The sequence below is a fragment of the Neodiprion virginianus genome, chromosome 4, assembly GCF_021901495.1.
Source record: "Neodiprion virginianus isolate iyNeoVirg1 chromosome 4, iyNeoVirg1.1, whole genome shotgun sequence".
Taxonomy (NCBI): Eukaryota; Metazoa; Arthropoda; class Insecta; order Hymenoptera; family Diprionidae; genus Neodiprion; species Neodiprion virginianus.
In genome coordinates, this window is record NC_060880.1 from 14,451,124 (window position 1) to 14,477,216 (window position 26,093).

Genomic DNA, 26,093 nt, shown 5'->3' on the forward strand with positions numbered 1-26,093 from the left:
TAGAAAAATTCAGAATTGATGAGCCGCGTAGACTTAAAATCTTTGGGATCGATGAATTATCGGAGACTCACTTTGATCTATCTCTAGACGATGTGTGATCTTGTGAATTTTTTCGTGATATTTCTCTAGATCTTCTAGAAGATCTGGAACGATCTTTTCCTTTGTCGTGCATCACTATGTGTGCACAGGATTTCATTTTGTGAATGTTATTTAAAACAAATCTAAATTTAATCACGTCGACTGAAGGCGTTACTGAAGGAGTGAAGATCATAACAAATAAAATCGAACAAACGACATTCAAACGAGGCATTCATTTACCAGCCGTGGATTAGGGGGCGCTCTTTTATCCGTTCAATTCAACCGTTTTTACGTCATGCGTTTGGTCGACAGTCCTTCTTGCCAAGGTTCGTGGCTGAGACGTACAAAAATTGAAATCATAACCTCAAAGAAGCGTCATTTCGAGTTCTTTTTGACGAGCATTAAATAATAACAGCATCGCGCGTTATTTATGGAAATAATAGAGCCGAGATTGCAAGGCTTGCGAAGTGTCAGTTTTCGAAGTCTGGTTTTTGTCGAGCTGTTTTTAGGGATTGTATGCATAGAGGAAGAGCAGGCGGATCTTTGTAAACAAATATCTCTGAGAGTGAGTGATTGAAAAATTCTCAATTACTCAACGATCTTGTTGGCAGTTTCTTTTCATTGAATTCAAAAAACGCATTGTTCGTCACCTGGATCTCGACATGTTTCGATCCATGTTCAATCCGATATGCGTCTATGATTATTAATTAGCTTGAGAATATCGAAGAATGAGTGAAACTGCTGTTACCAACGAAATGGTCGAACTAAATGGAGGGTCAGCGCAACCTGCCCTCAATGGAGAAGCTGAGAACAGTGAGTACCATCTGTAATAACACAGCGCTTTGAAAAATACCAGCCACCTGTGAATATTGAATTTCCGTACTACCAACATCTGACTTCACATTGTTCATGATTTTTTATCCTTCTTCTTCACAGACAAATCACCTGGAACTGTAGAAGACAAAGTCCCTGACTCTGGTGTAGATAGCGACCAAAAAAAAGGCCAAACTGCCGTCGTCGCCAGTAGCGGCACAGCTTCCGTTAGTAGGGGTAAAAAACGGAAAAAGACTCCTCGTGATGCAACGGCACCCAAACAGCCACTGACTGGATATTTTCGGTGAGAATCTTTGACTTGCGCTGCCTACTCAGTTGTCTTTAGAAAGTCGGGACACATTTCTTCTGGTTGCTACGCAATAACCACTCAAACAATCTGTTGGCAAAGTTCAGTCGAAAGATGCTTTTACTTATTTTTGAATGGTGCCAAATTCTTTCTGTATCCTTCAGATTCTTGAACGATCGGCGAGAAAAGGTGAGGACTGAGAATCCCTCCATACCGTTTCCCGAGATTACTAAGATGCTAGCTGCGGAGTGGAGTTCACTACCGGTAGATCAGAAACAGGTGAGTTTTGAGAACCAAAAGTTGAACCTTGTTGACAACATTATTTTACAGCTAATTTCTGCAGCTTCCAGACTCTGAGGAAGATCATTTTTTTTGAACATTCATTCTGTGGTTGTTATAGCAATATCTAGATGCTGCTGAGCAGGACAAGGAACGTTACAACCGGGAGATCACTGACTACAAGCAAACTGAAGCATATCGTTTGTTTAGTGAAAAACAGAACAACGAGAAGCTCAGTGAGAATAAAAAAGAGAGAAACGGAACGGAACCAACCTTGGAACAAAATGTACGTATCATGCAGCACTGTCGTTAATTCAGTCTTTTTGAAATGAATTAATATTCTTTTTTAGGAAGTACAGCAAGAGAAGGATCACGATTTCTCTGGATTTGATATTCCAATTTTTACAGAAGAATTTTTGGATCATAACAAAGGTAATATCTTGAACATTTCAGCATATATTTATTACATTATCCTAATGCAAGACAATCCTCATATCAATTATTTTCCCTCAGCTTGCGAAGCTGAGTTGCGCCAGCTACGAAAAGCCACCTCCGATTATGAGGCTCAAAACGCAGTCCTTCAGCGCCATGTAGACAGTTTGCACGCCGCTGTCAATAGATTAGAGTCCGAAACAAGCCAGCAGCGTGCGACTAATCAATCGCTTCAGCGTCATCTCGACTCGCTACGATCCCAATTAGCAGGGAGCTTTGCTACTATACCTTTACAAGGTAGTTTGATCCTAAAAAAAGATTATACAAACCATTGTGGCACCGCTTTCAGAACCTAATACTCCTGTACTGTAACCTTATCTATTTTCCCCATTGTTAGGCACTCACGACGGCGCTACCTTGCAGAATATCGACGGATACGTCGAGAGACTAGAATCTCTACTTAGCAGTAACGTAGATCCTGGACTGCGAAATACCGTTCGTGCCGCGGTATCACGCCTGGAGTTGATTGGATGACGGTCACCCCCTGTAACGACAACAGCAACGATCCCAATTACTACAAACTCTATAACGACCTTGAAACATCATCGCTCGCGTCATTCCCATCGAAAATGAGTTTATTGATGGAACTGAACCAAGTTGAACTCTATCGGTTTGGTAAAAATGACAAAAATCTTCCTATTCCTTGTTGAGTTGGAAGAAACGGAACTTCTGAGTAAAAGAATCGAGTCATGTAACCACTGTGGTAACGAGACACAGAGATACTGGGTGAAAATAAATCTAAATCATGAGAAGGACGTTCGACCACTTTATAAAAGAAGTGTGAGTAAACGCCCTATGTTGTATATAGCACTGCGAAAGTTCGCAATGATCATGTATTTGAATCGATAGCTTTAGATTAGCTCTTAAACGTACGTGTAAAGTGTAATTTAATTACTTGAGTTATGTAGAAGTGAGGGAGAAGAAAAAGTTATCTCTGAAACATTCAATTATTACTAGTATTTTTATTTTGTTTTTTGTCTTCAATTTAATTAAACTTTCAGCTACGCAGCTCATTTTGGTTCAATTCCTTGTTTCCCTTGAGGATTAAGTGTCGTATTATTTTTAACTGCAGTAATTACACGAAGCTCATTAACAAAATGGCTATAGATTTTATTCAATCTTACTTCGAATGATTGTATTATTCCATTTTGGTTTTCATAAATTGGCACGAAAAGGTTTTACTCTGAGAGTTATTATGGAATGTAAACTGCCAGAGATTTACAGAGTCTTGAGTATGATTTTGAGCTTAATCATTGTTAATCAAATGTGCAAATCATTAATATTGGTAGGATTAATAATAATTATTATAAAAATAACAATAAAACTACTTCATAGTAACTGAGATTTAATTTCATCATCACTGGTAATCAATAATCAATCTCTTGCATACTATATTCGCTTACAATTAATTATCAAGGTATATATTTCACATTGGATAATCTTATTTACAACGTCACTACTATTGGACAATTATCAATAATGTTACTATGACCAATAAAATTATTGCTCATTTATTCTTAATCAAATCAAAATCTTCCACCATCGGTTTTGTCCGTGCTTTTACCCTGTTTAAAAAAAACCTGCAAAAAAAAATATATATGTATAGATAAAATCAGGAATGAAGGAAATTCAGTTCCTACTAGATACTACAAGCTTTAAAAACGTTCTAAACAGCCACTTGTCTTACCTCAGATTTGAGACGTGTGGATATCGGTTGGCCTCTAATTCAACGATTGTTCTTTCAATTCTCGAATAAATAAACAGCGTGACTTCTGGAATTAAATCACAAACCGAGGCGATGAATTCGAAAAAAATATTTGAAGATGTTGTCATGTACTTTTGCACTGTGTTCATGATGATTAGTTTGATTTCCTCTCTGGAAATACAATTGAAATGAATAATTCACTGAATAAAAAATATGAATCATCATACGGATTACCTTTTTTTTGGATTTTCTCTGTAGTATGGATTTGACGTAAGATCGGAAATTAGATCGATTGTTTGCTGCCTATGTGCGTGAAAATCGCGAACTTTCATGTAACACGTGATTACATGAGGAAGACAAACTGATATTATCGTATCAATGATATGAGGTCCGTAAGACCTTCCACCATTTATTAAATTCCTGAAGAGTAACATCACCTGTGCAATGTTAATTTAACGATGAACCATTTATCGATAACTCTGATAATTGAGATTATTCTACACAGTCACAAAGACATAATTTTTTACAGATGATTTCACTCACCAAATAACAGTGTTCATGTGTCACAACATCTCGACAAACTATGAAATTGACGGAGAGTTTGTCCAAAATCAGTCTTAAATAATCGGCATTATTGTCGTGAAAAATGTACAACAGTTTTTCGGAAATTTTGTAACTCCCAGTTTTAAACGTGTCGGTAATCAGCAGCGGTAAATAAGCTTCGAACAGATTTTTTATCAGCGATTGAAGGCTGAGGTCACCTCTGACATTCAAGTTTCCAATTCCTAAAATTATCCACGAGAAAATCCTCTTTCCAATATTCATGACGTACGGAGGTTTATCCGGTGGCAACACAAACTTTTTGATCAAAGTTACAAGCATGTTATTTGGCTGAGTCTGTGATGGAAGAATGTGAAAAAAAAAACGAAATCATTGGTTTCAATAGATAAATTTGAATAAAAGACATGAACAATTGTGAACATAACGCACCTTGACGTACAAAATTGGCCCGCAATAGAATATTAGAGTTCCGATGCATCGGTAAATCCAGTATGTTAAATCAGTCTCCTTGGTTTCTTCCGTGATCAGTTGTGACGCCCATTTGTCTATTTGGGCAAAGTATTCTCTGCACTTCCCGGCAATCCATAAACGCTCCTGTTCTGTCTTTCAAATGGAATATGTAATGTCGAGTTTTATCAATGAGCATTTGTTCATTTTCATTTTTTGGCTAGTTTAAAAGCTTTGTTTCGATCCACAATACCTGCAAACTTTGATGTCGCTTCATGATCGTTTTGATGAACAGAATAATTGGCTCTTTACTATCTGTAGCAGCAATTAGCTCAGAGGTTGATTGAAATACTTGAGCCATCTCGTCCGTCTCGATCAGGTAAAGAGTTAGATTCTTTAACTCTGTATTTTCGATGTCTGGTTTCATAACGCAGCACTTTATCCATGCCTATAGAAAAATGAGATTTGAAGATGATTTATTGTCGACATACAAAATATCCATCATCGATTAAATAGTGCCAACCTGTATGATGATTGTATCGAAGTTCTTAACTTCTTTCCTTAGCTCGCAAACGGCATCTTCATCTTGCAGAATCAGGGCCAAGTATGATCTTATAATTCTGCAAACATTGATTTTTTGTGACAGTATTTTAAAGCTGGTGAAGATAGAATTTACTCCATTTATTTATATATTTATTTATTTATGTCTTCAGGGGTTAAAACTCTTTCACAAAGTAGAATGATAACAAAATTTAAAAAAAAATTAATTTACATGGTGGTACATGGGAAGAAAAAATAAGTAATAAGTAAAGAAATAGAGTATTAGAGTCACTAATTATACGAAAACGGTTTGCGTGATTAACGAGAGACGAAATGTAATGTGCAGTTATATATGTCAAGCCACTCAGCATTTTCGGTGCAGAGTGATGAAAGCTTGAAAATAAGCGAGCCAGAGTCATGAGTATAATTAGAGTAGAATAAAAAATTGTTATGCCGCAAAGGTCGAGCTGAAACAAAGAAACAGAATTCACAAAGTAGTTCACTACAATCAATGATATTACGCAAGACTTTAAAGGCAAACACCACATAAAATCTGCACACAGCAGAAGACAACGTAGGAATACCCAGGGTAAATGCAACAGTGCTGTAGTCGTGGTCACGAAAAAGTATGTATGGGCTTCCCAATTCTATAGGCCACAAACCGTAAAAAAAAAATTATTGAAATTTTCAAGATTATGGGCAGCTGTGAAGGTCCAAGGTCTCCAGATAACAGAACAACAAGTCAGACAGGGAAAAATGTACGAATAATAAAGTGAACGAAAAGTAGCAGCATTCTTAAGTGATGAAAATAAACGATTGTCAAAATTGATCTTCCTACGAGATTTGGAAACGACATAGTCGAAATGTTTATTAAATGTCGTTTTGCTGTCAAAATAGACCCCCAAGTCCTTTGCTTCATTTACCTACTTTAAAGGCGATTTATTAAGTACGTAATATCTTAAGTCAGTAGTCTGCAGATGCTTACCAAAATTAAGACAGAAGCACTTTTCGATACTGGAAACTAAACCGTAAAGACTGAACCAACAGAACAGGCAGTCTAGGTCATTCTGTATGAGCACCCTGTCATAGAGATTTGTAAAAGCCTTAAGTATTTTGCCATCGTCAGTGAAATATGAGAACTTAACAGATTATAGAACCAGGCTAATATCGTCGATATAGATTAGGAAAAACAAAGGACCAAGGTGTGTACCTTGACCTACACCAGAAGTAACCTTAATAGCTAAAGAAACACGATTAAAAACCTTCACATACTGAACCCTATCACTAAGAAATGATTTAACCCAGCGGAGCAAAAATCCCGCCAGACCATAGATTTTTAATTTTTTTCTCACCTAACATCTTTGATCATGGGCGAGGAAACAAAGTGTTTGAATAGCGAAACAAATTTGTGTTGATATCGAGCAGCTGTCTCCGGTTCTTTCAATGCTTCCAAAGTAAATCTCATCGCAAGTTCCGACAGAATGTGGTAATCGTCGCCATATATTTGCATGTCGAATACCAATGTTCTAACTCTACTTGCTACGTGCTTCCAAAGGGCATCTAACATTGGTCGGATTCCATTTCGCGCTGCGATGGAAAAATATGAGGTGAAATCGAATCAACTCTAATTGCTTGTAAACGCACCTGATATCGTTTCGTCGCTCAAACTCCTCAGCTGAATACATTTGTTAAAGACGTTGATAAGCACCGTGATCAACGTCTTGACTTTGGCTCTGGGGCACTCCAGAAAGTATCTGTCTATCCATCCACCGATGAATAAGTGTTCGGAAAGTTCCATTTCTTCGCTAGATGTTAAAATTTCGTCCAACACATCTACGTACGCAGATAGCATTGAGCGCGAGGTTTCATCCTTGCGACAGCTGATCACGTCTACCTTAAGATATAAAATGTCAAACACGAGTTTGGTGGGTGAACTTTTGAATTAAAGAAGCCAAATATCTCTTATTGTCCCTTCACTATACCTCTTTTAAAAATCTTTCACAGATCTTTTCAAAGCTTATCTTTTGCTCGGCGAACAGGAGGAAAACCACGAGCTCCCCCTTCCATGCTATAATTCGACTTTGTTGATCTCTGTTTTCAGCAAGTACCGAAGGCAAAAGATCCAGCATCATAGTACACTGTGGAGGTGGATTGAAAGTAAGAAAATAATAATAGACCATGTTAAAAGATTTAAAATTCTGTATTCTGCCTGAATATATTGCCGTTGAAAGATGGATTAAAAAGTACTTACAACTTGCGAAATATTTGTCGTCAGTGCAAGAGTAACGAACAGTGAAATAAAATTGTAGAGTCCAACGACAGAAAATTCTTCCACCTTACTTTTTGTGAATTTAGAATATATTCTGCCTTTTATCTGATTCCAATACTTGGGATCGACCTCGACTTGTGTTTTCCGCAAAAATATACCTAAGAGTAGAGGGAGATGTAGAATATTAGGATTAATCCTTGTAGAATACGTCAGGTAAGTTGTTTAAATTTTTTACCTAGCAATCGAAGAAACATTCCATAAGACGATGTGCACGTGTTATTGTCTAATCTCTGTTTAACTTGTTTCAGGATATCCCTGGGCAATTTTCTGCGAACAAGCAACTATTGCTTAGTCGAATTATACTGCAAAGGTACTTTAGAACGTAACTGCATGTAGCAAATTAAATGATTAACTAGCGCTGTTTACGAAATCGAAAAATGAAATACTGACTTAGAATGAGAAACAACGGTAACTCACTTGTCTACGGAAACGAACCATGGTCCTGTGGCTTGCAGGAGAAATGGCTGATCCAATCGCCGATGAAAACAATCCCAGAGCAGAGAAATGATCTGAACACGCGGCTGCCACCATTCGCAAGTCAGTACACTTAATAAGGGTATCATTTCTTGGAGCTCTTCATCGATTTCGACTCGTTCACCAGCCTTGCCACCTTTGTTCAAGTAGATTTTCAAAATTTTCTCTACTTGTACATGGTTTGGATTAATCTGAGCAAACGTAATTGACAAAAAATGAAATCAAAAATTCCAGTTTTCATAGAGAGTAGGTGGTTGTTTATCAGGTGGAAAAATTTGCAGAACAGGATCTCGCCTCAAGTTGAATAAAGGAACACTGATGATTCTTCATACCCTTGTCGAAGCTATTCCGGTATAAACTCCTTCCAAATTATATCCATAGAGTAGAGTCAAGTGGTATATCAACCAGATGGAAAACATCTCGGGATTTTTACACTCTAAGAAATGCTCCTCCGGGACACTGTTCCATGATACAGATGTGATTGCTGCTGTTGCGGGACCTAATCTCATATCAAGACCAATGTTTACATAGTCCCAAAAGGTCTGAAATTTTCATTAAACCGCATAATTATGTAAGATACAATAGAGTTTATTGTGATAGACAAACTTCACAAGTGCTATTAATGACGCTTTACCTTTGATCCTGTCTTCACTGCCAAGTCATCGATAAATATTTGAAGCATTAGCCATAATTCTCGTGTACAGGTGCAGCTGTACGGTGTCTTGATCTTGAGGTTATGATTTTTTGATTCCAAGGAAATCTGGGGGAGTAAAATTTTGTCAATACTGAACGTTAAACCAAATGGCAAACGGAAGCGACATTTAAAATTTTCTAAGACAACAAGGATAACTTATTAAGTGATGGAACCGCGTCTTACCCTCGTAAATAATTTTGTAGCAACGTAAATAAGGTCATCCACGACGATGGTGATTGCCTCCTCCAGATCTGGATTGTGATAGGGAATGTTAATGCTGCCTAAGGAACTTTTATTGTAGTTCATGAGATTATTGAGTGCGGAAGAATTCTCAGGGTACTCCTTGGCATCCATCAGCGTCAGCCAAAACCATCTTAGCTCGAGGTGCACATGATACATATGAAATTGCGGCAGGACGTGCTGAAAATTTTTTAATACCTGGGGGTTTTGTTTGCCTCAAAGTTAACTTTTAATGAACACATTAACTACGTTATCAACAAGGCCTCCAGAGTCCTTGGGTTTGTTATGCGTTCCTCCAAGGACTTTTAAGTCCTCATCTACCCTGAAGATGCTATACTTCTCGTTAGTTCGTCCCATCCTATACTATGCTTCTTCCATCTGGCACCCCCTTAGTAAAGGTAATGTTTACCAGCTGGAGGTGGTGCAGTAGAACTCCTCAGACACGTATCGTATAAAACTAATCATCCCGTGAGACTCTTAGATTACGAATACTCTGAGATTGGCAAACATTTAAATATCCCCAGCTTGTCCTACTAGAAAAACTAACAAGACCTACTATTCTTATATAAAGTTTTCAACGACTTAATCGATTCTCCTCGTATCTTCAAGATGTTTTACTCTCACGTCTCACGGACATCAGCTAAGAGAAACGACATCATTTTTCAGGTGCCAGTCCGCTCTAACACATACTTGGCTAAGTCCGTCTCGGCGCAATTTAGCATTTTAGCTAATAGGAGTAACACGTGAATTGATCTGAAGAACACACCTAACTACCGCTTTAAAAAAAAATGCTATGGTTGCCTGTTTTGAATATCTATAATCTTATTATTCTACATTTCTGTATTTTGCTACCTAAATTTTTGTAAATTTTGTTTAAAGGGAGTATGTCTGTATAAATATAAGAAACAAATAAACACATAAATACAAAAAACTCAATGTGCAGTGAAAAAAAACGAGGTTTGAAAACTTTGGGGACTTTACCTCAACAGCAAGATTGGACCCTGCATAGTGAAATATGGAGTCATTAATGTTTCTCAGTTCTCTGATGTACTTTTTAAGCACGAGTAACAATTCAGCAAAATCTTCTCCAATCAGATTTTCGACATTTTTAATCAAGGCTGAGTTCCATTTGATGCTGGATAGAAAAAACAAATATGGAAAATTAATAGCGGTTTATTTTTCTCATAATTTTTCCAGTTCGTTACAAGTCTCAACGTGGAGAGAAAAATTAGCCTCACCTATAAAAGTACGATCGTATGTAAACCAGGGCTTCACAGACGTTTTTTCTTGCCAAAAAGAAGTCTGGCTGGTTTTCTTTACGTGCTGTTAGAGACTCGCTCTTTTTACAGCGACTGAGCAGCTTGAGCTTCATTCTGTAGAAGTGAAAAAAATTCAAGAAAATGCAAATCGAAACAAGAAATAGATTTGGATGTTGCATTGTCTTACTCTATGGAAGTAGTGAGGTGTTTGAGATTTAGAGCGGCAGTGGAGCTCGGCATAACGCTGCCAAAAAGAACGACGTGCCCGAAAAAGGAAGGGCTTTCCTGTGAGTTGAAAACCATGCTGTTAATTTCTTGTTGAAGAAATAAGCTTGACTTGTTCAGCTGCCAGTCATTAGAATTCACTTTCCCACTACAATCGAACGTTCCTCGCAGCTCCATCTAACCTAAGTACCATGTGGATGAGTTCGAAGGTTAGGATTGAAAAAAAAATCGGCCGTTATGATTTACCGAGGGGACAAATTTGTTCGCCACTATTCACGTTATTAATTCTTATTTAGCATACTCGAAAAGGAAGTAAAAGAAGAAAAATTCTCTTTTCCCCATTTACGGTGACGAGTTGAATTGAGTCAATTGACACATGTCAATCAGCTGTTGCAAGTGGCAACAAACGACAAGCAGCGATTCTCATTTTGGCGGAAAATTAATCACTGATTCTGGTCGACGTTCCTGATTGGCCACTTGGCCCTTTCTGGTGCTCCAATTGGTCAAGGATCGCGGGAACATGTGGCATGTATGCTGACACTCGTTAATCATCACTGGATGGCGAAGAGGTGCGGTTGTACTAAATATGAAAGATTTATATATGAAAATGAAGATTAATTATAAAAAGTTGCAGCGGATAACTTCAATAAACTTATAAACAGCTTTGTAAATTACGTGATTTATGTTAAAACAAGTTGATAAGTATTTATACCTCTTATGAATGAGAGCAGCTAGTAAAAAAGTTGAATATTTTCAGTCAAGACGAGTGAAAAGACAACATCAATTCGGCTGTCGAACATGTCTCAACAAACTTCCATGTACCAATATTATAAGGTGGTTAGTGCTGGGCGACAACAAACTGACAAGAAATCTCCAATCGTCATCAAAACACCTCGAGAGGCTCTGAAGCAGAAGGAAAATTCCCTTGAACAGGATCGAATCAACTATCCTAAGCAACAACCGGCCATGGCTTCTCTGTCTGAGAATCGTGGCGACCTGTTGTCGACAGCGTCGTTGGTTGATCGGCTCGACAGTGAAGACGAAGCCTTGCTGAGTATCAGGCACTTGGTTAGCGACCCGAAGCCTCTCTCGTGCCAGGAATCATTCAATTCCAGCTCCGCCTCTACGCCGACTAAGAACAATGTGTCCCAGAAGAGAGCCTTATCCAGCTCGAGAAGAAGCAGCAGCATGTCGCCACGGAAAAAATCCCAGAACACACCAGTCAGCACAGTTATAAGGAGACTGAAACATCGAAGCCCTAGAAAATTGATATACGACGAGGCGATTGATACTAGCAAAGTATCCGAGGTTGTAGAGATCCTGAATCTTGCTAGAACTGGGGTCTTGCCGAAGAATAATTTTTTTCTTTCAGAAGTGTATCGCAATAATGATTCTGAACCACCTGAAAGAGGCTATATTGAGATAGATGATACAACATCTACTTATTGTATCGACAGGGTGAATATACCAAATGACAAGCATGCTGAGCATATGTTTAATATTATTGTTGATGTTTTTGCAAACTCTATCAACTGTGGGTATTTCGATGACAATGAACTTGATCGAATATTTGATATGCTCACAATGAGCCAACAATCACAAGCACTTTTTGTAAGGATGCTTCTGAGGACGCACGTTTGGAAGAGACGCACCTCTATTAAGTATCCAGAAATTGCGGAAGACCTTAATCCACTGTTCGACGAATTGGAAGAAAACAACTTCTTCACTTCCGGTAAATGGCTATCTGGCTGTTTTGGAATTTGTCTACTGTTAAGCTAATAACTCGTAGCAGACGTGAAGAAATTTGGAGGTTCGCCAAATTATTCAATCTTTTCAGATACCAATGAAGTCCCCCTTGAAAATCTTCTAACGATACTGTCGGCAAGCGAAGTTCATGATGTGGCCCGGCAGTCGAACATACCTCGTCAGAAAACTAAGGAATCAGCGATTGAAAAAATTCTGAGGACTAGTTCTACGCAATCCTTATTTCCTGGAAGAGAAAGTCCAGCTACAGTGCTAAGGAGAAGGGTTCTAAATGCATTGGGACCTTGCACTTGCCTGCTGCAGGAGATGATAAACCTCGTAGAACGTATCATCACCCTCTTCATACCTGCGCAAGAAATAACTGCAACTCTTTCCAGCACGTTTCTTCAACTCACAATGATTAAAGATGGTAGTTTGAGATACCCGGAAGTGCAGGTTCATAAGGTTCCTGTCTTCCAAAATAGAGATCACCTTGTGCGGTAGGTTAAAATTTACGCACCTGGATTTTTCTTTGATATATACGGAGGAACTTAATTCAATTCTATGCTGTAGGTACGTTGACTGGAAACAAAAGTGGAAGCTTGTTCTTGAGCTGCCCAGAGGTGACCCAAGAAATTGGGACACATTTAGAAGGATTGGAAGAGACGCTCATTCGCGGTTGATGTTTCTTTTGCAACAGAATCCCATCAGGTGACGAGGAAACAAAATAGTTTTACCTAATAGCTTGAAATACTACCTCAGCCATATTTTATTTTATTTAACAATTGTTTTGCAGTCAAACAGACACCGGAGTGCCTCGTCATGTTCAGAAATTCAGCGAGGAATATGTATGCATGAAAATAGTAACATCTTGTTTAGAAATATTCAAGAAAGAAAGATCTTACATACCAGAAGCGGTTAAAATGCTAAATGACCTTATAAACCAGGAAACCTATTGCCAGAGCAGAAAAGGTGAATGGTACGATGAACTGGCATTGATAAAAACAAAGTATAACAAAAATCTGAATGATGCTGCTCGTATAATTATAAAGGGATTGACTCATGCGACTGTCACAGAAATCGGAAAGCACGTTCTTACAAAGAGAGCTTCTATGTTGGCGAAGAGAAAAAACGGCATAAATCGAGATGTACAGTCAGATTTGAAAGGTCTTATCAATCCGGACCTACTCAGAGAGCCTCGCAAGGTCTCTATACATGGCAAAGTGATGCAGGGGTAAGATTCAGACGAGATACATTCTTTTGCGACTATCAGTCTAAATTTATCTCCATATTTCCACAAATCCTGATTTTTGCGTCTTTTACGGTTTTCCAGGAATAAAACAGGACGGAAAACAACATGGAAAATGGATTTGGAGGATGGGGACAAAGGTTACATGGGAGTCGAGCAACGAGCTGTGTGTTATTATAAGGAATTGGGATACATTCACAAGTGGCATTGCGAGGGTTCATTTCCCGTAACATTGTTTGCGCTCCTGATGTGGGAAGAACTTTACACTTTGCCGATTCGTGGCACTTATCTGAGCATGTACCAAAGAGCTCCTCTGGATTTATACACCTCGGAGTTCTACACCAACAGAAAAGAAGAAATTGATAGAAAGATTGAATTCATCAAAATTCTGAGCGAGGAGCAGCTATGCAGTTTGATTGAAACTTCCTTAGAGACCCGGAGTCTCTATGAATCGATCATGCCTAAGCCTCTAGCTGTTTCCAATGAGCAGTTTGTTGTAAATAATCAAAATGTCGTTTAGAAAACGCGTTTCAGATTTACGTACTGTTAATAATTTTCAATTCTCTTTATTATTGCAGGATCTAGTGCGATGCATGGGGCCTGTTATAGTGGCAGGGATCTGTAAGAGAATGGGGTCTAACTTCAGTGTGTGGAAAGCGGGTTTCCCCGACTTAGTGATCTGGGATCCCGTGGGAAAAAGGGTAACAGAATTTGCATTTGCAATTCTTAATTTAATAAGAATATAATTTGAAATTGATGAAACTGCCCGTGTAAATACCATATCACAGTTTAAAGCGATAAGGCAGTTGTAGTTAGTAACTAAAACAACGTTTTTATTACAGTACAAGATCGTAGAGGTCAAAGGACCTGGGGACACATTATCTCCTAAACAAACTTTGTGGATGCGATACCTGAAAGATCTTGGTGCTGACATCGAGCTTTGTGAAATTAAAAGTAAGCTATTTAATTATTATTCATGTCGCATCACTGTAGTTAATCATTATCACAATCATAATTTGATAGACTTCATTTTCCTGCATTGTTCACAAAGCCAGGGCTTGTGGTATCGTAGTTGCACACGGACCTGAGAAATGATACCTAGAAATCAACAAATTAGCAAATAAGTAATTAATCAAGGGCACGTTTTAACATCATGAATTATTCTCCAACTTTCTGGTCTCTCGACACGTCGAAAAGATGCTTACTGAAATTGATTTGTAGCTGGAGTACTTTCTACGTTGAATTCAGCAACGACGACTCCACGGTCAGCTACTTGAGGAGCAAACATGGCAGCGGGGTAGACGACGGATGAGGTGCCAATGACGAGGCAAATGTCACAGTTTTCTACGGCCTCACCTGGAAATATTTTACAAAAATAATTATTGGGATCTCTGGCAGGGACGTGGATTAAGAAATTGCATCTAGCGGTAAAAATATGCAACAGATTGAGTAGGTCACGCTGTACATAAAGAAATGTAGACAAGTGTATTTTTATAAACATAGATATTGTTTTTGTAATTTTAAAATGTAATACGACACTTTCATGACACTCTTGATCTACTCACTCAGATGTTAAATATCGCCACCAGATAATGTATACGAGTGCTAGAGTTCCCAATATTGAGAGTAGCATCATATTTTTATATACAAACATTGTGATGTAGAGAATTTATCAGACTGTTTAATATAATTAATAACATAAATTGTTGTCATTTTATCACATTCACCAGCTCTTTGGAGCACGCTTCTATCCAAGTTTTCGCCAAACCATACAATATGTGGTCTGAGCAAACCCTTGCACATGGATTTTTTACATCTTGGCAGTTTATCGACGGGAATAGGCAGCGATTTTGCAGTACGATCAGGAGCTCTGTGGAAAGTTCAATAAACTATTAGAAAAGAAAGAGAGAAAGAAGTCTTGGAAGGCGAAGAAATGCAATATGGTTTATTTTTCCCCATGCAATATCGTAAAATTGATACTGTGATAGGAGATTTTACAGTTACTTTTCATTACCCCTTTCCCTCAAGGGCTGGACAGATTGGACTGCTTCTATCCTCAACAACTTCCTTGCACTTTGTACATCTTGTTTTGTAAAGAGAACCGTGGAGCTCGATGACACTGGCCGAACCGGCACGCTGATGAAGCCCATCGATATTCTGCGTTAATATCGTTACAATATTACCGTGATTTCTCATTCGCTGTTCAAACTCCGCTATTGCCTTGTGTGCCTATCAAATTGGAATACAAATTCTAGTCATGTCACGTTCAAAGAATAGAAGCATAACAAATGCATTATTTATTTTTTTATTGATCATCGGGACCTTAAATTACCTGATTCGGCTCAACTTTCAGCACCAGTTCTCGCCTGTAATGATAGAATTCCCAAACTAAAGATGGATTGGCTGAAAAAGCCTGCGGCGTAGCAAGATTTTGGGCTTGATAATTCCTCCAGAAGCCGCCGGAACCTCGAAACGTTGGGACACCGGATTCAGCCGACACTCCAGCTCCAGTTAAAATTAATACATTTTTGGCGTCCTTCAACGCCTTTCGAAAGGAATTCATTTAGACTTTTTTCAGTTGTTTAATTAGGGTTAGGTTTATTGGTTAGGATTTAAGCTGTCACTGCAGTGCACACGACAAATTTCGCCAAAGCTCAGCAACAACTGTCTACCCAAGGAGGCTTGTGGCTACCGACAAAATGTAAGTACTAAGTACTGTTCTCGTGCGATCGTTTGATTCATGGTTACTGAAATATAAATATTACATCTTAGCATTATGCATCTTTAGTGACCGCCATTGACCTCGCGGGAAAAGTTTCACATTTTGATCCACAACAATCCGCTCGACGTCGCCCCATACAACCTGACAATAACAAAAAAGCGCTGGAAAAAAAAGTTTCCATTTTGCTCGCGGTGCGAATTCGAATATACTTCGTGATCCTCAGTCAACGTAACCTATGACAGCAACGCGTACGGCGTCAGTCGACGTTGGTCGACGTTAAGTTCCTCCAGTTAGTGGTAACGAGCGGTAACAATAAACTGAAAATAGGATCCTTGTAATTCATATCAACGCTATCACGTTAAAACTTAAGTATAGTGAACAGCGCGTCGTGTTACATTTAACGAAAATCTTTGAAGATGCCGAATACAGAGTTCAAAACCCAGCGAGGATTCACGCTTGGGTAAATATAGTGAATAATTAACGCGTACTGTATTTCGATAGTTTGAAAATTATTCATGAAATTGTTTCTGGAATATTTCCTGTTCTGTTGAGAGTTTGACCTACATTTCTATATTTTCCTTTGTAGCGAGTTAATGCGCAAACCTAATCTGGTTCTGGAGGCTGGCGACGATATCGATGATGACGAAGACGACCAGGTGTACGGCTTCAATAACCGCAACATCAGCAATGAAGAGATGATGAAATATTTGAATATCGACGACAACGAGGACAGCGCCAATCCTGAAAACGATGGTGAAAATCAGGCTGATTCAATTAAGATTGTTCCATGCAACACAAGCTTTGAGGATCTCAAAGTTAACATGACCGATGTAACGGGCGAAGGAAAGGTAACTCCTCAACCTTCTTACACCTGAAACAAATTTCATTTTTCACTTTTTTATCATCATCCATTGTGCGGCAGATTTTCAAGTCTGTGAAGCAAGTCGGAGTCGGGGAAGTTGTTCCAATGGATGCCATGGTGTATGTCCAGTACATGGGCTACTTTGAGTATCAAGATGAACCGTTCGATTCGTCTTACTTGCGCCAGACATCAGAGAGGGTGCGACTGAACAAGGGAGTGCTGCTACCGGGACTGGAAATTGGGATTCAGACTATGAAGAAGCACGAGATTTCTCACTTCATCATCCATCCTGATTATGCCTTTGGACCCATGGGATGTCCTCCCAGAATTCCTCCCAACGAGGAAGTCATGTTCGCTGTTTACCTGAGCGACTTCGTTGACAATGCAGCTGCGGATACTTACGACAACTTGGACCAGGAGGAGAGAAAGTCTATGGAAAAAGCCTTTCCTAAGGCAATGGCTGTTCATGCTACTGCAAATGATGATTTCAATAGAAATAGAACAAAACAGGCTGCCAGAGGGTTCGTTATTGATTTTTACCCAGATTATCTCATGCCTCTGCGTATTTATTTCTTGTCACTAATCAAACAGATGAAAATTTTAGGTACCAAAAGGTCGTTAAGATTTTGGAGAGTATTGCATTGGAGAATGAGGAAGAACAAACTAAGCAACAGAAAGCATTGACCAAGGCCTATGTCAATTTGGGCATCTGTTACAACAAACTCGGTGAACCTCGTAAAGCTTGTACCGTTTGTAGAGATGTACCTGTGCCAAACGCAAAAGCCTTTTTTACGTAAGTCATTTCTTTTCATTCTGAAGATGGAACACTAATTATCAAATTTGTAAACCTTGCAGAAACAATTTTCGATTCGTTACTTACTCCAGGAACTTACTTCGCTTTCAGGCATGGAAAGGCGCTGATGACTATGGGCGAATACGATAGAGCGATGGAGGAATTCCACAAATCTCGGATGATCGACCCTAACAATCAAAGGATTGTGAAAGAAATCAAACAGGTAATTGAGCATTTTGATTCATCATTTACCAAATTAAGCACTATTTGTTTGCAGGTCTAATTCCACCTGGAAGAAATAATATATAAAACTTGTTATTTGTTGTCTTACAAGCTCAGAATTTGATTTCCTTTCAGCTCAACGAACGTATAATGGCATACAAAAGTAAGCAAAAGAAACTGTTCTCAAAATGGCTGCAGGTTAAGTCAAATGACAAGGAAATGGACGAGCATGTTAAATGTGCTCGTGAACTTTGTGAAGAGTTGAAAAATAATCCGGATGTGATGCGGCAGCCTTTGCCCGCTGGGTTGAATGATCGCGAATTGGATTGCTTCAAACAGCAGGCAGCTACTATGGGCTTGTTTTTCACATCCCACGAACGATTCGGCCATACTAATTATTACATTTCTAAACCAAGTTACGAACCTGCCAGACGAGCCTAAAGACTTATTTTCATTACATCGCCAATTCAATTAGAGTACAATATTTTAATTTTAAGAATATAGTCCACAGTGTTTGGTGTGAAAACTTCTTCCAATATCCCAACCGTCTGACATCCTTATTCAGCATGCTTGCTAGGATTTAAGTTTGATCATAGAGTAGACTCAGCAAGCCAGAAAGTTTTGTTTAAAACTTCACATGCGTCATCCTGCAATGTGAAAAATACCCGTGCAAAATTGATATTTGACAATCGCTTTGCTTTATTCAAAGGCCAAAAATGAAACAAGTGAAAATAGTCGTGTTTACGTATTATTTTGCTGATGCCTTCACTCTGCGATTGGGTAAATTAATTATCTGTTACTTCGCTTTTTGTTATTCTATTGATCGTTCATTATTATAAGAGATGTTATTTTATGTATGAAAAATATGAATGAATCAATAAATAAAGGAAAGCTATTCATATCTCGGCAGTCTTCGCTTTAAACACACAGTCAAAATTTTGGTATAGACAGATTATTGTGAAAATTTATATAAACGATGTTATATTCGTATTTCGTATTTACCCAAAAATTATGTCAATGGAAAAAATAACCGGGACTGAGAATTATTGCAAAGAAAAAAATACTGTGTCAAAAAAAAAAAATACAGAGAAGCGAGCAGTCACATAATTTAAATGAATGAACTGAAAGAACTGAAAATCGACAATATGATGAGTGACGAAGAAGTAGAGGTGATTGAGTCGACGGACAACAAGAAGCTTGAATTGGACAATTTCAATGATAATGGAAAGCGTGCGTTGATCATTATGCCTGAAGATGCACAGATTTCTGAAATAGTTCAAATGGCCGATATAATGCGAAGGGCTGGGGTGAGAGACTAACTCTGAATTAAGTGTCCTACTTCTTTACTTTAAAAATATAGCAGACCTTCAATTGGCTATTGATTCCAGATCAGTGTTGTAATCGCAAGTCTGGATGATTCAGACTGCATACGGGGCAATAGTAACATATTCTGTTATGCAGACGCAGCGCTTTCTGATGCCTTGAGAGGACCATCTCTCGACGTGGTTGTTCTGCCTGGCGGTTTGTTAGGAGCTAAATCGCTTGGAGAGGTAAGACAGAAAATTTTGTAAGATTTGAATGATGTAAACTAGATAATAAATTGCTGCAGTCGGAATTGGTTGGTAAACTGCTGAAAGAATTCGAGGACAGCCACAAGTGGATAGTTGCAATAGGAGATGCTGTGCCGGTGCTGCGTAAGCATTATATAGGTGCTGGAAGAACTTTTACGTGTCATCCGCTGATAAAATACAAAATTGAAGGATCCGAATACATGAAGTACAAATATATCGACGATAACGTACACGTGGATGGTAATGATAAATTGTCATCCACGAATTGTATCAGCAAAAGGGGAAACAAATTGATTAAAATTGGATTATGAATTTTCAGGTAAGATAATTACCTGCAGAGGTGGTCCGAACACGATTCAGTGCGCTCTGAATCTCGTTCATTTAGTCTGCGGTCGTTACATCGCTGAAAATGTTGCGGAAAAATTGTCTATCAAATATGACGACGGATACTGCAGAGAGTGTTGTGGAAATTGTAAATACTGCTGTCGTGAAGACAAGGTAGCCAACCAATGAGAAGTTATAGAATTGCTATTTCAGAATAATTTTTAACTCATTTAATACGTAACATGATTTAGAAGGAAATTGATCCTAATATTGCGGAACGATTTTCGTGCTCGACTTGCTGCGGGGTGAGTTATTCAGAAATTGTCGAATGGGAGGAATGCAGAGTTCTGTCCAGTATGTTGGAAAAAGAATACATGATAAAATATAAAATTCAACGACAAGAACTTAAGGATAGGGAAGAAGACAGGAGCATAGAGGAGAAAGAATTACAACAACAAATCAAAGAAGATGAAGAAGAATTAAAAAAACGTAGAGAAAAGTGGACGAATATGCCGTGCATGACTCAGGTCTTTGATTTTTCACATCAGTCTATGGTTCAAGCTAAAATGCTGGTGCTTACTTTTTTTTCTCACATCTAAATATCGCAGGAAGAATATGACAGGTACATGCGAGAGTATGCGGAGAGAGAAGAATCGCGCTACAATGACAGAATGCAGAAAATATACGATAGACTACATATGAGACTCAAGAAATCGAGAAGGCACCAGGACATGATTGATTCTATGAGGAACATGGAACCGAACGAAATGGATGCTGCACTCGCTCAGATAACTTAGTAGAGTTAGCAATTTGTAGGAGGAACAGAGAACAAAGAATTTTATACTTTAAGTAAGTTTTAAAAAAATTGATTTTTTTTTTGGCATCAATTTCTTTGTAATCGAATTACTAGGAAAGTAATTATTTTCGATCGATAGAGACTAAACTTGATTAAAAAAAAAAAAAAATAACAATTACAAACGTAACAGGATGTACAGGTCATTTTTGTGCTTATATTCTACTTTACAGGCTTCAGATTTATGTTCCGCAGCATGCATAAATCTCTCGCAGTGGCTTTTCGTCCTGCTGTTGTTTGAATATCGTACAACTTGAGTAATAAATCAGTCGTAAATAACTCGGGCAGCGCTTTGAGCAAACATGGAACCTAAAAGAAGAATATCGTTCGGTTTACGAAATAACTCTGGAAATTAAACTTGGTTCACTTCGTATGACCTATTCTTACCAAAGTTTGCGGCATTCCTTGTAGAACGATTTTTGTCCTGTCCTTGCCGCACTGAACAATGAACCGTAGAAATTGTAGGATGAAATGCGTCTGCTGTGATACTTCACCATCCTTCCCAGCGAGTAGTGTGAAAGTTTTGAACAACATATTCAGCGCAGTAAGCAATGGCTCTCTTAAGCGAATAGACTTCTGCCCGTTAGGTTGTCCCTGAGCCTGAGGAGAGCTCGTGTCAAATATCGAACTCGAGTCCCCCGTTTCATTCAGTCTCAATATTTTGTTGGCCGGAACACCGATCGCATCTAATTCTTCGCTGTCTAATTCGCACCTTGCACGCTTACGACTGTTTCCTCTGGGTGGGTTCGAGTTGTTGTACTCCAAGGTTGAATAGATACACGAAACGCACAGCTTCGCCAGTACAGAAGACTGAGGTTCGACTAGCTCCTCTCTCCTGAAATTTGGAATTATTTTACTCCCGCTTTTGTTGGAGTAGTTGAGCAATCGAAAGCCGCAAAATATTTGGCACAAAATTCTCACTGCGATCTATTGTAGAGGTACTGAGGAATGACGTGATGCAGCAGGTCCAAGGTGCAGTTTTCAATGTCCAAGTGAAATACTGCAAACGTCAAATCCACTGCCTGATCCAGTTCCTCTTGATATCTGTACTTCATTACTTCTTTGACCAAATTCGAAACGAACCACAGCGAACCGCCAGTGTTCAACAAAGATTCTAGCGATTGAGTAGCTTCGATGTTGATCCAACCCCTTTGCTGTATTCCATGCCACACAGTTTCCAACTGCTCAGATATCGGCTGCCGCGATATTATACTAAAAAAAAATGATTTAACAAGACCTAGGTTAATAACTAAAAAAATTTTCATAATTACCTGTGCGACATTGAAAGCACCTTTGTCTTGGATTGCGTCGGAGGATGAACGTCGTACTGCATTTTACGTATTATTTGGCACATTAGGCTTGATCTGAAAGAGTTTGATCAATTAGGAAGCGATAATTTAATTTCGAATCACCTTGAGTCGACGTGAATAATCGACGCAATTTTACCTTTCTTTGAAATTATCCTGCATCTCGTCACTGGAAATAGGAGTCAGGAATTGTTGAACCATATTCATGGGCTTCAAGAGCGCATCTTGATGCGTTATGCTGACGTGAGCGCAGAGCCAGGCTGCTGCACATACCGGCAAGCAGCAGGCCGCTGCTCTCAGGCCATCCAAGGCACGTTTCACATCGCCAGCTCCGAGTGCTCCACTTTCCCAGGCGCAGAGAAGCTCTTTGACAGCGCCCATGGCCGAGCGACAAGCGATGTGCCATTTCATGTTACTAGACTTAAAGTCTGGATCCGGGGAATTGATTTGGGCAAGTAACGTGTCCACTCGAGCTGCGTCAACGTTTTGGAGCATCCGACGCGGGCATTTGGGCTTGTTTCGTTCTGCCATACACTCTCGGACCCATTGTTCAAAGAACGAATCACCGTCTTCTTCAAGAACCACCTGAATAGCCAACAGGAGAGAGAAATTTGAGACAAAATCAAGAGGATTTGGATTTTAATGTTTTAGTATCAGCAAGCTCACTTCAGATCCGTATGTTTGAACGATAGAGCAGAGCATTAGAAACGAAACATCAAAAAGCATTGCTCTTGTCGCAGCCATTTTCCCTGTCACAGCATCGTTTATTTGTTTACTACATTCGTTGAACTTTATCAGTTTAGAGACGAAGGTTTTCAGTTTGCCCTCGACAGTTGCAACGGCCAGGATTAATTCGAAACTCTTTCCAGTCAGTACCTGGCACAGCATGCTCAGCAGTGCTTCCTGAATTTTCGTATAATCTGTATTGAGAGTCTTCAGAATTCCAGCCAGAGTTGGTTCCGCGCGAATTATTACTTTCGGAATTGATGGCTTGGGAGTTTCTGATGGTTCTAATTTCTGTAATGCTGCAGTTACACCTTCTCTGTAATACAGAACAATAAGGTGAAAATTCCGTCAACCATGGAATGTTGTTTATATTTACATATTTGTATATTTATTTATTTATTTATTTATTCATATTATACGGGATTTTGGCCCAGTTATAAAATTTTAGCAGTAGAGAAACAGGTGACGCCGACAAGCGCAAGTACATAGAATAGAAAAAAAGAAAATAAGAGTAATAGAAACACCAGTATGCAGAAAAGTACGATAACAGCATAATATTAAGCCAAAGCTCTATTCGAAAGACAGCACCCTGTCCCTGCAGAGCATTTTGAACCCGTTATAAAAATTATTACCGTTGGCTGCTAAGCTGCTTCGCCTGTTTCTCAGTAACCAAATTGACTTTTTGTAATTCGTTCAGCAGGCACTCGATGCAATTACAGGAACAAGCCGTGTCCATGATATCAAGCAGAGGAGTAAATTGGAGCAGCAATTCAAAGGCGTCCAAGATGTCTTGGGAGTACTCCAACTTCTCTTCACCTATCGAGAGAAATGTGAGTATTATTACCATCAAAATGCAATCCTGTATTATTATACGGTATTGTTCTGAATATAAGCCGAGGAATTTTGTCGTTGATAGCACCTGGCAAAATCCTCCTCGTCTTATACATGGACCCATTTTATGTGTGGGTAACTAAGAAACACACCCTGAAATACTGTCTCGGAATTGAGGTCAGCTTATACTCGGAACAATACGGTATACAGAAAATGCTCTCTCACCGCTGAAAGTCGTTACGTTTAATTCTTTCAAAATGTGTGGTACTTTCAAAAACGTAAAAGCACCCCATAGCGACTCTTTGGAAGTTCCGGTTACGTCATGCAGACACATGAAGCAGGCGCGAATAATTTCCGAATACAACTTGGCGTTGGAGTATCCCTTGATTCTCTGTATCATCAGGAGCTGATTGACCAGAACTGTGGTTTCGGTGCTTGGATTAAGCAAGACTTGAACAGCGAATAATGGTTGCAAGCAATAAGTGATCGGCTCCTTTTTGTTGTTCTTGGAATGCGAAGCCAATGTTTCTATATCAAGGTTGCAAAGCTGTTTCAACGAGCTCTCAATTGGTACTGCAGACTTTACTGTACTATTCTTCTGAAGAGATTCTATGTCCTGGCACTTTTTCACCACCTCGATATAAAGTTCTGAAAAAAGACAATAATGAATGTTTTAATTTCTACAGGGTACCAGACATTTCTACACCCAAAATCAAATCTTAATTTGATCTACCTTTATCGTCGTGCTTAGCTAGGCACATCATGGCACAGAGGAAGTCGGAGTTAATCATCTGTTTCAGAATGCTCGCCGGTTTATCGATCAAATCCGTGGGATAGGTGAGTGATGGATTATTTTGGGGCATTTTGAGCACGTGAAGATAACACAGCAGCAACCAATGCACTATTGAAAGTACAGAGGCAGCTAATAAATCTTCCTCCGGCTTTCCTCGACAGGTTATACCGACTTGAATTGTTTCAAGAAACTCTAACAGGCTTATGATACAATGCGGCTTGTGAAATGCACCGTATTTGCTTATCCTTTGTAGAACAGCTGCGTAAGACACTAACTGAAAGTTGTGATGTATTATTGTCAGTACATTTTTGGAATATCACCTTTCGAATTTGAGGAGAAAAAGAAACGGGCAAACCTGCGAGCTCAGCGAATGTTTTAAGTACGATAACACCAGTTGATTTGGTCCGGGGCCCACTAAAGCCTGCTGCAGAATGCAATCTGCCAAATTGTAGACATCTCCGCTTACGCCTCTTGGTAAAATCTGATAACAAGTGAAATTTAAGTCAAATGTGAAATTTTCACAGCCGTTTGATTACCAGAATTCAGCGGTACGTACAGTTTTTATATTGATTCCCCATTGTAAGTCGTTCCAACGTTCACGCCAAGCCCTTAATAGCAGAGCCTTGAGGCTGCTAGTCTTGCTTGTAACCTTAGTCTCCATTGTTCTCGTCGATAGAGGATTGCGCATAATTAATCAAAAGGTAAATACAGCCTGTCGAGTTTCGAATTAGTGATACTTTTAGTCTGTCATACGTATTGAGACAGGATCAATACGTCGGTTGAGACTATTTCACAGTACCTTAGGCGGGTCAACACGATGTTTCGAAAATTGCTGAAAAATCGACGCCATGCATTGATTCATTTTAAAAACATTTAACGCGAATAAACCGTATGTACAATTCTTGAATAATAAAATTACGTATTTGTTGTCGTGATTAGGTTAACCGAAAACTGCGAGACGTCATCGCCAGCTTGACATCTTCTGTTAATAATAGTCTCAGACAGCCCCTGACACTCACCAGAGATGAGTAGGGAGATCTCCAACGCTCGGCTTTTCGTGATACCAGCTAAGTTGGAGCGTCGACGTGACACCTAGGCGGCCACGCACCGAAGGTGGCCCATTTCCGACCTGACACCAGGCGGCCATGCACCGAAGGTGGCCCACAATCGTGTATATATAGATACACTCGGTTGCTCGAGCAAGTGGTTGCCAATCGCATCCTTGTCCCCGCTCGCACAAATGTTTCCAGGAATGCAAGAATTGGAATTTTTTTTGTTTCAGTTATGAATGTCAGCGAATAAAAGTATCTCCAGATTTGATAAATCTTGGATTCAATTAGCGGGCGCTGAACCAAATTAATTAACTACTCCCAGTCCGAATACTTTTTTTTTTTTTTAATATATATTATTTTTTTATTGATATGAAAATAGGTGACGCCTGGTGTTCTCGAATATTTGTACACGCAGTTTATGGAAAAATATACGACGCCAGCTCGATAACATTTATGCAAAATGTGCAATGGGCAAGTGGTTGGGGGAAATTTTTTTTTTCTCGAACTGAATCTTCCAGAGAAGCATCAGCGAATTCCAAGCAAGCTCCATAAACATACCGAGCAAACGCGCGCTCACGGACGTAGCTGTGGTGTGGCTGAGT

General features: G+C 39.1%; 7 protein-coding genes across 11 annotated transcripts; 4 read left to right on the top strand and 3 right to left on the bottom strand.

The window, feature by feature from the left end:
- Nucleotides 1-220: 220 nt before the first annotated feature.
- On the top strand, nucleotides 221-3,768 carry LOC124301956 (high mobility group protein 20A-like). The gene is made up of 7 exons (XM_046757631.1): nucleotides 221-891; nucleotides 1,015-1,195; nucleotides 1,363-1,477; nucleotides 1,599-1,763; nucleotides 1,828-1,909; nucleotides 1,991-2,206; nucleotides 2,307-3,768. Exons 1-7 carry the CDS (start codon nucleotides 807-809, stop codon nucleotides 2,441-2,443), a joined length of 981 nt encoding a protein of 326 aa, XP_046613587.1. The 5' UTR covers nucleotides 221-806; the 3' UTR covers nucleotides 2,444-3,768.
- On the bottom strand, nucleotides 2,954-10,844 carry LOC124301931 (protein MMS22-like). Its single transcript, XM_046757567.1, has 19 exons — nucleotides 10,406-10,844; nucleotides 10,198-10,332; nucleotides 9,941-10,094; nucleotides 8,903-9,139; nucleotides 8,660-8,785; nucleotides 8,358-8,567; nucleotides 7,969-8,216; nucleotides 7,727-7,818; nucleotides 7,474-7,649; nucleotides 7,205-7,360; nucleotides 6,867-7,116; nucleotides 6,575-6,809; nucleotides 5,206-5,302; nucleotides 4,936-5,130; nucleotides 4,665-4,838; nucleotides 4,218-4,571; nucleotides 3,909-4,111; nucleotides 3,657-3,845; nucleotides 2,954-3,549 (listed from the first exon to the last, which is right to left on the bottom strand). Exons 1-19 carry the CDS (start codon nucleotides 10,618-10,620, stop codon nucleotides 3,477-3,479), a joined length of 3,519 nt encoding a protein of 1,172 aa, XP_046613523.1. The 5' UTR covers nucleotides 10,621-10,844; the 3' UTR covers nucleotides 2,954-3,476.
- Nucleotides 10,845-10,957: 113 nt separating this feature from the next.
- On the top strand, nucleotides 10,958-14,798 carry LOC124301936 (fanconi-associated nuclease 1-like). 3 transcript variants are annotated; one of them, XM_046757579.1, is made up of 8 exons: nucleotides 10,958-11,012; nucleotides 11,201-12,175; nucleotides 12,281-12,686; nucleotides 12,760-12,897; nucleotides 12,983-13,420; nucleotides 13,520-13,931; nucleotides 14,014-14,136; nucleotides 14,278-14,798. In XM_046757579.1, the coding sequence occupies exons 2-8, from the start codon at nucleotides 11,242-11,244 to the stop codon at nucleotides 14,521-14,523; spliced, it is 2,697 nt and encodes an 898-aa protein (XP_046613535.1). In that variant the 5' UTR covers nucleotides 10,958-11,012; nucleotides 11,201-11,241; the 3' UTR covers nucleotides 14,524-14,798. The 3 variants fall into 3 exon arrangements, with proteins under 3 accessions (XP_046613535.1, XP_046613536.1, XP_046613534.1); XM_046757580.1 differs by having other exon boundaries at nucleotides 10,982-12,175; nucleotides 14,278-14,389; nucleotides 14,657-14,798; XM_046757578.1 differs by having other exon boundaries at nucleotides 10,984-11,109.
- Nucleotides 14,799-15,445: 647 nt separating this feature from the next.
- On the bottom strand, nucleotides 15,446-15,998 carry LOC124302832 (NAD-dependent protein deacylase-like). Its single transcript, XM_046759400.1, has 2 exons — nucleotides 15,768-15,998; nucleotides 15,446-15,664 (listed from the first exon to the last, which is right to left on the bottom strand). Exons 1-2 carry the CDS (start codon nucleotides 15,996-15,998, stop codon nucleotides 15,446-15,448), a joined length of 450 nt encoding a protein of 149 aa, XP_046615356.1.
- Nucleotides 15,999-16,028: 30 nt separating this feature from the next.
- Nucleotides 16,029-18,935, top strand: LOC124301949 (inactive peptidyl-prolyl cis-trans isomerase FKBP6). Of its 2 annotated transcripts, XM_046757615.1 has the most exons (7): nucleotides 16,029-16,136; nucleotides 16,224-16,617; nucleotides 16,744-17,005; nucleotides 17,080-17,540; nucleotides 17,624-17,812; nucleotides 17,924-18,035; nucleotides 18,170-18,935. In XM_046757615.1, the coding sequence occupies exons 2-7, from the start codon at nucleotides 16,574-16,576 to the stop codon at nucleotides 18,473-18,475; spliced, it is 1,374 nt and encodes a 457-aa protein (XP_046613571.1). In that variant the 5' UTR covers nucleotides 16,029-16,136; nucleotides 16,224-16,573; the 3' UTR covers nucleotides 18,476-18,935. The 2 variants fall into 2 exon arrangements, with proteins under 2 accessions (XP_046613571.1, XP_046613573.1); XM_046757617.1 differs by lacking the exon at nucleotides 16,029-16,136 and having other exon boundaries at nucleotides 16,183-16,617.
- A 63-nt stretch (nucleotides 18,936-18,998) lies between these two features.
- LOC124301953 (Parkinson disease protein 7 homolog) lies at nucleotides 18,999-20,779 on the top strand. The gene is made up of 5 exons (XM_046757627.1): nucleotides 18,999-19,341; nucleotides 19,423-19,584; nucleotides 19,644-19,845; nucleotides 19,925-20,103; nucleotides 20,181-20,779. The coding sequence occupies exons 1-5, from the start codon at nucleotides 19,147-19,149 to the stop codon at nucleotides 20,526-20,528; spliced, it is 1,086 nt and encodes a 361-aa protein (XP_046613583.1). The 5' UTR covers nucleotides 18,999-19,146; the 3' UTR covers nucleotides 20,529-20,779.
- On the bottom strand, nucleotides 20,672-25,460 carry LOC124301934 (mediator of RNA polymerase II transcription subunit 24). 2 transcript variants are annotated; one of them, XM_046757572.1, is made up of 13 exons: nucleotides 25,359-25,460; nucleotides 25,239-25,271; nucleotides 24,996-25,151; nucleotides 24,795-24,920; nucleotides 24,380-24,713; nucleotides 23,872-24,294; nucleotides 23,448-23,631; nucleotides 22,756-23,131; nucleotides 22,229-22,674; nucleotides 22,054-22,146; nucleotides 21,704-21,994; nucleotides 21,170-21,617; nucleotides 20,672-21,091 (listed from the first exon to the last, which is right to left on the bottom strand). In XM_046757572.1, the coding sequence occupies exons 3-13, from the start codon at nucleotides 25,125-25,127 to the stop codon at nucleotides 20,945-20,947; spliced, it is 3,000 nt and encodes a 999-aa protein (XP_046613528.1). In that variant the 5' UTR covers nucleotides 25,128-25,151; nucleotides 25,239-25,271; nucleotides 25,359-25,460; the 3' UTR covers nucleotides 20,672-20,944. The 2 variants fall into 2 exon arrangements, with proteins under 2 accessions (XP_046613528.1, XP_046613527.1); XM_046757571.1 differs by having other exon boundaries at nucleotides 24,996-25,454.
- Between the last annotated feature and the right edge of the window lie 633 nt (nucleotides 25,461-26,093).